The following is a 13464-nucleotide window of genomic DNA, read 5'->3' as shown; positions in this document are numbered from 1 at the left end:
AAGAAAGAAAGAAAGAAAGAAAGAAAGAAAGAAAGAAAGAAAGAAAGGAAGGAAGGAAGGAGGGAGGGAGGGAGGGAGGGAAGAAAGGAAGGAAGGAAGGGAAAAAGGAAGGAAGAAAAAAGGAGGGAGGAAAGAAAGATGAGAAAAAGGAAGAAATGCTCTTTAACTATTGGCTGGACTTTCCCTAAATTTCAAGAAAGATTATGACCTGTGACATTCCTATGCTGAGAATCTGCATCTGGAATATAGCACCATATCTCAAAATGGGATCAATGTATAGTTTGTTTTTTGGTCACAGGTTAAGTAATTAACCTAGCACCAATCAATGCCTGTGAACTTGACTCTGTTCTCTTAACTCACAGCTATAAATGGATATGTCTTTGGAAGCCTCCCGGGTTTCACCATGTGTGCAGAAGACAAGGTGAAATGGTACCTTTTTGGCATGGGTAATGAAATTGATGTGCATGCTGCTTTTTTCCATGGGCAAGTATTGACTAATCAGAATCATCGAGTTGATACCATCAATCTGTTCCCTGCCACTCTGGTTGATGCCTTAATGGTGGCAAAGAACCCTGGAGAATGGCTGCTTAGCTGTCAGAATTTTAACCATATGAAAGGTAGGAATTCTTAATCTTTATATGAAAATTTTCTTTGTCAGCTATGCAAAATTATAATTTAGGTAACAATACCATCTCAAAGATTTTATTGATGGCAATTTTAAGATCTAGGATTATCTTAGTTGGTTAGTTACTTTTGTTTTGATATTAATAATACTAATAATATTGAAGTAATATCTGCAGGCACCTCTTCAGTGGACTCCTGGCTTCCAGTCTCTCCCCACCCTGCCTCTCCCAATCCCTCCTCCATGCAGTTAACAAGCTAATCTTCCTCACTGACTGTGTCACTCTCCCTTTCAAATGTCTCCCAATTGCCTCTAAAATAAAACTCAAACTCTTCAGCTTGGCACTTACAGACCTTCCAAATCAATCAACAGGTATTTATTAAGTGTTTACTATGTGTCCCAAAAGGGGAAGCTAGGTGGCACAGTAAATAGTGCCAGGCCTGGAATCAGGAAGACTCATCTTCCTAAATCCAAATCTGACCTCAGACACTTACTAGCTGTGTGACCTTGGGCAAGTCACTTCACCCTGCTTGCCTCGGTCTCCTCATCTGTAAAATGGACTGGAGAAGGAAATGGCAAACCAATTCAATATCTTAGCCAAGAAAACCCCAAATGGGATCGCGAAGAGTTAGACACAACTCAAAAACAGCTGAACTGAAAAGTGCCAACAGCTGAGAATACAAAGAATGAAATGATTCTTACTCTCATGGAGCTTACCTCTGGCTCCTGCTTACTTTTTCAACTTATTTAATAGTATTCCCCTTCATGTGTTTTATATCCCAGCAAAAGTGACTGCCTTGCTGTTCCTGGAACTCACAGCTGAATTTCCCCCTCTGGTGCCTTTGCTCAGTCTGTTTTCAACACCTGGAACACAGTCCCTCCTCACCTCTGCTTCTTAGCAATTCTATTTTCCTTTATGGATCAGTCCATTGTCACTTTTCATGGAAAGCCTATTCCGATCACCTTAGTTATCAGTTCTCCTTCCCTCCTCAGATTTATCTCACATTTATCTATTTGCCTGTCTCCTCCAGTTGAACAAAGATTCGACTCCTTCTGAAGCAGAAAAACAATGCAGCTTAATACCCACTCCTCAAGCATAATTAAAGCATAAAAAGTGTCTAGATTTTGCTTCCTCTCTCATTGTAGCCACAACACATGACCTGTCCACTTTAACCATTCTCCTGTGGGGTGGCCTACTCAGCAAGGGTTTCTGTCTCCTCTCCCCCTTCCCATCATATAGTCATTATCCTCTCTAGCTAAATTGCCCTAGAGACAAAATTGCTTGTTATATCCCTGAGAGAATTCACCACCTCCTTCCCCCATCCTCACCCAGAGGTTTTCTGGCTGTACTTTCTCTTCAATAACACCTCTCCAAGGTCCCCTTCTAGTGAGCTTCCTTCTCAACATTAACTGTCCTGTCCATGGGTGATTTTTATCTCCATTATGTCTAAATTTGGAACATAAAGCATCAACAAATGTCGACTCCTCTCTTTCTCTGATGCCAAGGTGAGGATAAGGGGGAAAGTATTGGGAATTGTAAAACAAAGTGATACTCTTTTGTCTCCTGAATGCCATTCTTCTTTTCTGGTTTTCAGCTGGCTTGAAGGCCTTTTTTCAGGTGCAGGATTGCAAAAAACCTTCAATTGATAATGTTGATGGGCAAAATATTAGGCATTATTACATCGCGGCTGAAGAAATCATCTGGAATTATGCCCCTGCTGGTAAAGACTTAGATGCACCTGGAAGGTAATTCAGAATAAACGCCAAATATCATGGAATTTATTCCACCCCTCTCCCAATGTTAATATCGCTTATATTAAAAGTTTTATTCAGCATAAGCATACCAATAATATGTTTTTAATTCTGATCAAATATTTAAAGAATCAGTTCAGAATGAAGCAATTTATTTTAACTTGTTGCACTTAGCTTTATTTATACCTAATTCATTTTTCAAAACATAAGAGCTTCAAGGGAAATAGAGGGAGAGCCTTCTGTTTTCCTTTGGGTGGAATGCTTGATGTAAACTTATGAGAAAATATGAATAGCGGAAAGGTATACTGATAACTGTTGAACAATCAGTTCTCTCTCCCCCTAAATATACAATGACACACTTTTCAGTTTAACCTGCATTATTAACATTTTCCATCACTTTCTTTAGTTTAAATAATCAACAAACAAAAAATCAAATCTTGATGTGTAGCTTTGCTAACTTCAGAGGTTTAAGTGCTCACACTGAATATTTTAATTGGCTCTCCTGAGCTGATTTGAGATGGCTTGAGCTGGCTCCAGCATACTACTGGATGAGAGTGTTACTAGTCAAGCAGGTATAGATGGATTGTGATCTGCATCATTGGAGGAAACATCCGTGTGGATAACACCATGGTCTATTGGGAGTTTTGAAGTTTAGGAAATTGTATAAGATCTTGATGTACATCAAGAAGTTCTAAAAATACCTAGTAAGCAAATAATGTGACAAAGTCACAATTAAACCAAATAATTTATTTTTCTGAGAAAAAATGTAATGACGATGGATTTCCCATGGCTAACTTTTTTACTGTTAGAATTTTTACTGAAATTTCATTTTTATTCATTCAGTAAACACATATTTATTAAGCATTTAGTTTTAACTTCTACTTTGTCCCTTCCCAAATTCTATGCTCTTGCCAAAGTGGACAGCTTAGAATAATGGCTAGAATACTAACAGGAGTCCAGAAAACCTGGGTTCAAATCCCATCTCACCCACTTAGTAGCTGTATGACATTAGACAAATCATCTAACCTCTCTGGGCTCAGTTCCTCATCTATAAAATAAGGGAGTTGTATTAGCTAGCCTCTAAGACTATGCTCCTAGAGCAGTAGATTGCACCATAGTGCATAGGGCTTAGAATGAGGAAGACTCATCTTCATGAGTTTAAATCTGGCCTCAGATACCAGCTGTGTGACCCTGGGCAAATCACTTAACCCTGTTTGCCTCAGTCCGCCCTCTGTAAAAAGGGCTGGAGAAAGGAATGGCAACCAGCTCCAATACCCTTGACAAGAAAACCCCAGAAGGTGACTGACATGACTGAAAAAACAAAAACAAAGACCTATGATCTCAATTTATCATTCCCTGAAGACTTTTTGATTCTTGGTGTGTGTATGTGTGTGTGTGTGTGTGTGTGTGTGTGTGTGTGTATACTCTTTTAGCAGAGAACAAAATATTCCTAAACTAAAATAATTTAGGAAGGAGTTTATCGAGTCATCCAATAGAGGAGACAGCCGAAAAAGGTGTGGCCCACTCCCCTAAGTGTTTGTATGTTCCACATTATATGGGACTCAAAGGAAGGAACAAGGAAACAGTGGCTGATTGGCCAGCATAGAGACGGTTTCCAGATAAGACATGTGGGATTCTTGAGATGCATAATGGGAGAAAAGTCTTTTACGTTTCTTGCATTAGTTTTCAGATCTGACTGGATTTCTGGCCAGCATAATCTAGGTGCTGAGATAAGCATTAAATGAATCTGGTCTCTAAGAATCAGGTCTGGTTTCCCAGCCACTGCTGGGGCTGGGTTCAAACAAAGTCATTGGAGGTTTTCCCACACCTCCCTCTCCCTTTGTCAAAATCCTACCTTTCTTTCAGGGCCCAGCTCCCAGGTAATCCCTTCTTGATCCCTCTCCTTCTTACACCCATGTGGAAATAATCCTTCCTCTGAGAGTCCCTTTTATAAATTTCTTAAAGCATCACCACATCACACCTTGTAATCTCCACTGGTAAGCTCTTTGGAGACAGGTGCTATGTCTTAGTAATATTTACATTTCCCATATCACCCAGCACAGAGGCATAAAACAGGAAGCTTGCAATGAGTGCTAATTGCACATCACTGAATTTAAAAAGTTGCATTGGGTCCTTAAGGGTAAATTTTATCTCATCTAATCTTTTACTTGCATTGAGACCATACCTGAAGCAGAAAAGATATGATGTTAATTGTGCTTTTAGAGATCACAGGCTTAGAACTGAAAGGATCCTCAGAGATTCCCTAACCTGACCCTCCTTGTTTTACTGCTGAAGAAAGTGAGGCCAAGGAAGTTATGTCACGAAGGTATAGAAGCTGGAATTATGAGACCAGATCCCCCTGACGCCAGTTTTAGGGTTTATTTCACTACACCAAGAGTTCTTGGTCTTTTTGCTGTGGAGGTCTGATGAAACCTATGCACGCCTTCTAAGAATAAGATTTTTAAATGCATAAAACAAAATACATAGAATTAGGGAGAAAATCAATTATGTTGAAATACAATTATAAAAATATTTTTTAACAGCTAAGATTACAGATGCCAGATTAAACCCTTCAGGAAAAATGTTTACTCCTCAAATCCCTTAGTGATATCACTACAGTAAAGACAATTTTCTTTTTTTAAAAGGCCCTGCCCTTACAGGCAACCAGGTGGCTCAGTGGATAAAGCCCTGGACTTGGAGTCGGGAAAAACTGAGTTCAAATCTGGATTCAGATAGTTATTAGTTCTGTGACCCTAAACAAGTCAGTTAACCATTGTTTGCCTCAGTTTCCTCAACTATAAAATAGGGATAACACTATCATCTACTTCACAGGGTTGTTGTAAGGACCAAATACAATTCTATTTTTAAAGCACTAATGCCTGACACACAGCAGTTTCTATATAAATGCTGGTTATTTATTATTATTATTATTACATTTGAATGCTTGGTTCTTTCCTCTTATTTGATGCTGACTTATACATTATAGACACTAATTATCTCTTTTCGCCAGTATATGAACTCCTTCTACCAATAAGGTAGATTATTCTCACTTATTAGATAAAACTTAGAGAACTAAGACTCAGAGAAATTAGATGGTCACAGAACTAATGTCATACATGGAATTTATAACCAGGTCAAGAAACCAGGTCCAGCATCTAGCCCCTGCATCAGTCTTCCTTTCAATCTGTAGTTTATGTTAGTTAGAAATCTCTTTGATGGGCTCCCATAGACTTGTATTTGAAATAACAAAGAGCTCAAATTTGATTAAAATGATCATTGACCAACAAGGTGGTCTTTACTCCCATAGCACCATCTTTCCCATTTGAATTCTTGGTTCTTCTTGATACACAACTTTGGTATTTAAACAATTGTTCATTGTTTTATTTACACAGCTCCTCGGAGGTATTTTTCAAACAAGGAGCTGATAGAATTGGAGGAATTTATAAAAAGTTGGTTTTCCGTGAGTACAGAGATGATAGCTTCACTGGCCGCAAAGACAGACTCCCTGACGAAGAACATCTGGGCATCCTAGGTAGGACTGGTGGAGAACAGTGGAAACAGCACTGGATTTGGAATGAGAGATCTGAATTCCACTTCTGCCACTTACTACTCATGTGACTTTGGGCCAATCACGGTTAATGTCTTGGGGCGAGTTTTCTAATCTATAAAATCCATAAAAATCTAAAAAAATCTATAAATCTATAAAATCTATAATCTATAAAAATTATAATCTATAAGGATTGGATCAGAGATGTCAAACACACGGCCACAGGCCACACCTAGGCTGCAATATTCTCAAGGACTGCCTGAATCAGATTAAAATGAAATTGGAAAACATTTAACAAAATAAATAAATAGAAATAGAATAGAATATGGAAAATAACAATATGTTATTTTCCAAATCGATGTGTGGCCCACAGGGCTTCTTATGCACACTTTAGCAGTCCCTGTTTCTATTGGAGTTTGACGCCACTGGTGGTTTTATTTGGTTTGGGTTTTGGTTTGGGTTTTTTTTTTTTTTCTGATCTGTGCTTTTGGTTTTGGGAGTTTTTTTCTGGTCTGTGCTTTCTTTCACAATATGACTAATATGGGAAATGTTTTGCATGATTGTATATGTATGACCTATATCAAGTTGCTTACTGTCTCAGGAAAGAGGAAGGGGAGGGAAGGAGAGAATTTGGAACTCAATTTTTTAAAAAAAAATGTTAAAAATTGTTTTCACATCTAATTGAGGAGAAAATAAAATATTATTCATAACAGAGTTTAATGCCATTGGACTCCATAATCTAATCTCTACAGTAGCTTTTAGTTCTTTATCAATGATGCTAAGTTGTTCATTGACAGAGTGATACACATCAATGAGTTCACAAAGATATTGAAGTATTGGTAATTCCCTATCCCTCCTACCTACCTCCCAACCAAATTTTGTCCAATTCAATATTTATTGGGTATGATGTAGTCAAACTGAATTAATGATATCAGTAATGGGGGCATTACCTCTACTACCACCCACAAGTGTTATATTTCACATACAAAGACAATGCTTTTGGTCACGTGCCTTTGACAATGAAACATTAGAGGTCTCTCTCCTCTTTCTTGAAACTAGACAGTGGCATTTATAACAGAGTAGCCATTGGTTAGGAGAGCAGCTTGTACTTTTAAAAGAATTTTCTGGGTGTGTATGTTTGAAAATTAGTTGACCCACTAAAGTATTGAATTTATCTGTTTTGTTTTAATAGCATCAAAATAAAGGTTGGGTCAAAATCAACACTCACCCAAACCATCTGTCACCCTCCTGTGAGATGAATGTACCTATCTGTAGCATAGACCATCATATTTCTCTCAAAAAGAACTAAGAAAAATAATTAACAAGCATTTCCCAATGCTTGTTACTAAGCTTATTAATGTTTTGCCTACTTTGTGCCAGGCACTGTTCAAAGCGCTAAGGTCACAAAGACAAAAATGAAACCATTCCTTTCCTCCAGGAAGTTCTATTAAGAAAAAGAAGATGTATGTATGTATGATGTATGTATTATGTGTATGTATGTATACACAAACACAAACTAAATGCCAGGTAAATGGGGAGAAAGGGGGAATAATCATAACTCCTTCATATCATTAAAATGGTGAGGAAAAGTCATTCTTTGTTTAACTCTAGGTCCCGTCATCAAGACAGAAGTTGGAGATACCATCAAAGTTACTTTCTTTAATAAGAGTCCCTTTCCCCTCAGCATTCAACCAACTGGTGTGAGATTCAACAAACATAATGAAGGATCCCATTACAATTCACTCCATGGAGGTGAGTTTAGCCCTCATTAGTCAGTATTTATGGAGTGTCCACTATGTGCTGAGAACTAGATTTAACCCATTTTCTAGCTTAGTCAAATTACCAGATTAGGGTTCTATTAAGAAAATACTACCAATAAGAAAATAGAGCCGTTTTCCCAATATTCTATAATGGTTTAACACTTTTTGATAGTGGTCTCCTAACAGAGGGGGTATGGACTCAAGGTGAAGAATGAGACATACATTTTTAGACATGACAAAAATCTCTTAACCACCTACAATCTCCAGATGATCTGTAAGATCCTTGTTCATTTTAATCCAAAAGACTGAGCCCAGAAGTGAGTTACTGTAGTATGGACATAGCGTACACTTCACCTGGAGTACTTGATAGCATTTCAACCCTCTTAATGTTCATTTTGTCCTAGGCATTGCTTCCACTCTTTCTCCTTCCTCACACGTGGCACCTAAAACAAAGTTTACCTATGAATGGACTGTCCCGGATGGAGTGGGACCCACATATGATGATCCCAACTGTTTAACCAAGATGTACTACTCTGGAGTAAATCCCATTAAAGACATGTTTACTGGACTTGTTGGTCCTCTCATCATATGTAGGAAAGGAAGTTTAAATTCTGAAGGTCGACAGGTAAGTTATAAGGTAGTAGTGGGGTGTGATGAAAAGAGCTTATTAATATCTCGATTTTTCTTTCTTTTTTCAGGTTATTATCTTAATTTTTCAAGTAGCAAGCATTTTTAAAATTAAGTTGTCCTTTCCTCTTTTAGAAATTATATAGTTCCACATTAGCCATGTTCAAACAAAAATGTTTATTTCTTTTTGCATTTAAAGTCATCATGTCTGTTGAGTGTTAAGCAGTGTATTTGCCCTTCATCTTTTGGACCAGTGTTTTTATTACTGCACTGATAAGAGCTCTTAAGTCATTATCCTTGCACATGTCATTTTTTAATTGAACAAAATCGACTAAAAATAGAATTTGCTCTTATAATTTTCTATGGTTAAGAATGGTTTCCACTTGGGGCGGCCAGGTAGCACAGCGAGTAAGAGCACCTGGATGACCTGGGGAATCGAATCTGGGCTCAGACACTTAGCCTCCACCCAGAAACACCTGGCCGTGTAACCTTGAGCAAGTTACTTAACCCTAATTGCTTAGGGGCAGCCAGGTGGCTCAGCGAGTAAGAGCACTGGCCCCAGTGTCGGAATGACCTGGGGGATTGAATCAGGGCTCAGATACTTAGCACCACATCCAGAAATAACTGGCCGTGTAACCTTGAGCAAGTTAACCCCAATTGCCTTAAAAAAAAAAAAGAATGGTTTCCACCAAACTTCCAAGTAAATCATTTTTGCTGGCTTCCTTCATGTTCAGAAGAATTAATTGAGAAGCAACTTTTCACAAAAAGTCTTTCAAAGTTATTTTTTCTCTATAATGTGGTTATATAAACATTATATAAATTGTGGTATAAATTGCCCTATGTTCATTTTCCTCTACATCAGTTTATAGAGGGTTTCCTAGTTTCTTCTGAAATTGTCCATTTTTATAATTTTTTTGTATCATAATGATTTTCCATTACATTAACATACTACAATTTGTTTAGCCCTTCCTCAATAGAAAAACAACCACTTAATTTCCAATTTTTGGCCACCATGGAAAAAACCACTATAAATATTTTAGAATATATAAATCTTATTGTTATTTCTTTGGGATTCTTTCTGTTATCATTAAACCATCTGTTAAGAGTCTTCATCATCCAAAAAAGAATTCTAGAGTTTTAGGTCTTTCTTTCAAAATAACCCAATAAGAAGTTTGTTGTACAATTATTGACCTAAGTATCATGTTGCTCCTCTAAAATTCTACTGCTTGGTATCATGAGTTCTTGAAGGCTGTTCCAGAAGAGCAGAAGTTTGGCAGGTTATAACAAACTGGAAAAGTTTCAAGTATGATCTTGGTGACAGCCTGTGTATTTATCATGCAAAAATCAATCTAGCTATGTACAAAGAGGCTTGTCACCAGATAGCTGACTACAGGTGATAATTTTTTGATTATAGAAACCCACAAAAACTTTGTATCAAGAGGTGGAGGAGTTGCCATCTACATTGATGGGGAATGTATGCCAAACGAGGAATCATAGATCTTTGAAGTGTTGAAGGATTCTTCAGCTCTTTTCACCTTATCTCTCTGGGCCTCAGTTTCCTCTTCTGTAAAATGAAGGAAGCTAGACAAGATGGTATCTGAGATCCCTTTCTAGACCTTCGATTCTATAATCTTCATTTGAATATGCTTATTCCAAGTTAAGTTTGTGGAATCAGTCATTTTGCTTTAAAATAATTTCATTCCATTTAGAAAAATTAGCCATGGAAATGTTTAACTTTCTCTTCCTCATTGGTATAGCTGCAAGCACCCCAGCATACCCAGGGTGGCTGCCAACACAGGTTCTTAGATCTGCTTTTTTAAAGCAAAGCAACTCAAAATGAGTTAACAATCTTACTTTAATCAATCAAACATATATCATTTACCTAGTTGAGGGGAAAAAGTCAGCACCCTGAACTTCAGAGAATAAAAACAAATTACAAGCAGAAGTTACAAGTAGACATAGAAACAGATCAGCAGACAGGCTTCCAGCTGTCTGACCATTACATCCATACCTAGTCAGTTACCAGAGAGGGAAGCACCAACATCTGGGTTTTCAAAGCCAGGGGGCTCAATAGCTGCCCAGAATCTCATCTGGCCAAACCACATAACTCTTCTCAAAGTGAGCCCCAAAACAAAACCTCACATCAGGGTATATATAGCCTTCTCATGGCTCAGAGAATGTCACAACCCTCTTGACCCACTGCCCAATCACAAAGTATCAAGTTGTTCCTGAAAAACAAGCCTCCTGCAACAGGCTCCAGGTGACCACATTCAGCCTATTAGGGGGCAGAGTATATTTTCAAATCAAGGAAGGCTCTCAGAGTCATTTAAGCCTATCAAAGTGCCTAGGGGTAGGGAAGATCTCAGATTCCCATTCCTATAACAATTGATGGTCACATTTTGCTAGCAGGAAGGAGAAAGAAAAAGCACCCACTAATGAGAAGCTAGAAGCTAGCATAGAAATAAAGTGCAAAAAAGAACCAGTATTAGAAAATAGCCTTCGTAAGCAAGGAAAAGATGGGCCCTAAAGGTATGAGTGCTGTGTTCCATAATTCTTTTGAATCTTGACTCCATCATTATTTTTACCTCTTAATTTGATGAATACATAATTGTAAGAACTGTATTTCCCTTCTCTACTCTCCCTTTTATTGTGTGTTTATCAGTCTCTTACCCCCCATGCATGTTATCATAGTGTCTGAACACCTCATCACCCCAACATTACCTTGTACCTGCTTTTGAAATATTTGCATTACAATTCTAAATATTTACATTTGCAGTTGTCCTTTCTTAGAATGTAAATTGCTTGAGGGCAGGGACACCTTGTTTTCTCTGTCACTCCAGAACCCTTTGATAATATTGGACAAATAATAGGCACTTAATGAATGCTTATTGATTGACAGATCAATTAATATCAGCACATTCATCTATCAGTTTCCTTTCACCAAGAGACAGTCTTGTTGGCATGTCAGACTTTATTCAGTAAATAGGATGACCTCAGTTCATTTGGGGAAAAAAATTATTTTAAAATTGCTTCCATCTGTATAGCACTTTACAAAGCCCTTGGACAAGTGCACAGTGAAATGGGTCAGAGGAGCTAGGGTCAAAGACTGACTCCCTCCCTCTATGACCTGGAGCATGTCATATAATCTCTTTTACCTTTATTTTGCTTGTCTGTAAAATGATGGGGTTGGACTAGATGACCTCTAAGGCTTCTTCCAATTTTAGATCTGGGATTCTATGATTCTACATGTTAGGGATTTAAGAAATGTTTGCTATTGTACTCCTCCAGGAGTCATAGGCTTCTGGATCTAGATCCTGATTTAAAGCTAGAAGAAGATCTCAGAGGCTATGAAGTCCAATCCCCTCATTTTGACCAATTGTGAAACTGAGATCTAGGAAGATTAAGGGATTTCTCCAAAATCCTAGGATTATAGATGAGGAAACTGAGTTATAGTGAGATTAAGTGACTTGCCCAGGGTCACATAAGTGGTAAGTAAGAAAGGAGGAATTTGGGTTTTTTTAATGATATTTTATTTCTTCCAATTGCATATAAAGACAATTTTTAGCATTTTTTTAAATTAAATTTTGAGTTCCAAATTTTCTCCTTCCTTCACTTTCCTCCCCGTTCCCAAAGGCGGTAAGCAGTTTGAGATCTGGTATATATGTGCAATCATGTAAAATCGATTTCCATATTAGTCATGTCGTAAAAGAAGAAACCGTTTGCAAAAAAAATTTACAGTTTGCAAAAGGGAAATCTACCCCCCACACACACACACACAAAGTGAAAATTCTCTGGATGTGAATAGCATTTTCCATCATGAGTCTTTTGGAATTATTGTATTGCTGAGATCATTGTATTGCTGAGAAGAGCTAAGTCTATCAACGCTGGTTATCACACAATGTTTCTATTACTGTCTGCAATGTTCTCAAAGGAGGAATTTGAAAGCAAGTCTTCTGATTCCAGGCAGTACTCTTTCCAGTCTCCGCGTCCAATCTCACTCTTCAAAGAAAGCCTGAAAAAGAGTAGAAGAGGGAACAAATTGATTCAAATAATGCAGATTAGAAACAATTACAAAAGCATTATGAGAAATTCAAGGAGGGAGAACACATTTCCCAATTGGACTAATAGGGAGACCTAATTCTGGGTCTCCAGGCCTTAGGTCTGCTCTAAATGAGAAGCTGTAGTGCAGGGGTTCTGAACTGTCGGGGGTTTCATTGACCCCTTTGACAACCTGATAAAGCCTGTGGACACCTTCTCAAAAGAATGTTTGTTGCCTACATTCATAATTGAAGGAAATACAAATTTAAGTCAAAGTCTGGTGAAATTAAAGATGTATTTTTTTTTCTCATCCAAGTTCATGGACCCCTGAAATCTATCCATGGGCCCTTTGGGGACCTGTGGATCCCAGGTTAGGAACTCTGGCTATAGTGGCTATCACTTTTGAGCTTCAGTTTGCAAAAAGCTCTAGGGCACCCTGAAAAAGGATGCATTCATCGTGATACGTGTCTCAACACAAATGTCATTATCTGAGGCCATCTGCTCAGGTTTCATTGGATGTTTCCTCTTGATCTTTTGTTTCCAGATAGGCATAGACAAGGAGTTCTATTTGTTCCCCCTAGTATTCGATGAGAATGAAAGCCTGTACCTGGATGAAAATATCAAAATGTTTACAAAAGAACCTGACCAGGTGGATAAAGAAGATGCTGATTTTCAAGAATCCAATAAGATGCACTGTGAGTGCCAAATTAACAAGTGGTCTATTGAATACCAACACAGAACAGTCTATTTTTATTGGATGAGATTATCTACAGCTTTTCCCATTAGTTTAATTTGAAACAAAATTATATTGATTTGCAATAACAGCCCAAGGTGTAACATTTTTTGGTATTGAAGTTAGTATTTAATAATAATAGCTAGCTTTTAAATCTGTGATGCATTATACTTGTGTTTAGCATGTGAGCTAAATATAAGAGTTAGTATTTTCCCAGTTGCATAGATGAGAAGTTTGAGATCCAGAGTAAAGTGATTTACCTATAGTAAATTTCAGAGGTGGGACATAATCCTAGGTCTTCCTGACTCCAAATCAGACCCAATAGTCACCATGCTATGCTATTTCTGCACCTGAGATGCCAGTCATTTTGTTTTCTAATTATTTC

The 13464-nt window shown here is 37.8% G+C and overlaps 2 protein-coding genes across 3 annotated transcripts in view; one reads left to right on the top strand and one right to left on the bottom strand.

Annotated features, from left to right (window-relative positions):
• The window catches only part of LOC138174411 (ceruloplasmin-like), a 73211-nt gene that overhangs the window by 20327 nt on the left and 39420 nt on the right, over positions 1–13464 (top strand). For both annotated transcript variants that reach the window (XM_069104724.1, XM_069104725.1), the window contains exons 5-10: positions 363–617; positions 2218–2368; positions 5767–5906; positions 7533–7673; positions 8086–8306; positions 12891–13041. In XM_069104724.1, the coding sequence (XP_068960825.1) occupies positions 363–617; positions 2218–2368; positions 5767–5906; positions 7533–7673; positions 8086–8306; positions 12891–13041 (1059 nt within the window). The remainder of the gene's footprint in view (positions 1–362; positions 618–2217; positions 2369–5766; positions 5907–7532; positions 7674–8085; positions 8307–12890; positions 13042–13464) is intronic.
• HPS3 (HPS3 biogenesis of lysosomal organelles complex 2 subunit 1) overlaps positions 11815–13464 on the bottom strand; it is a 76595-nt gene continuing 74945 nt past the window's right edge. Inside the window, exon 17 of the mRNA XM_069104727.1 lies at positions 11815–12320. Within this exon, the coding sequence (XP_068960828.1) occupies positions 12310–12320 (11 nt within the window). The 3' untranslated portion in view covers positions 11815–12309. The remainder of the gene's footprint in view (positions 12321–13464) is intronic.

This window comes from Petaurus breviceps, unplaced genomic scaffold (assembly GCF_028583685.1).
Source record: "Petaurus breviceps papuanus isolate PSGF00001 unplaced genomic scaffold, PetGlider_PUasm1.0 688, whole genome shotgun sequence".
Taxonomy (NCBI): domain Eukaryota; kingdom Metazoa; phylum Chordata; class Mammalia; order Diprotodontia; family Petauridae; genus Petaurus; species Petaurus breviceps.
This window is presented reverse-complemented; position numbering and strand designations above follow the sequence as displayed.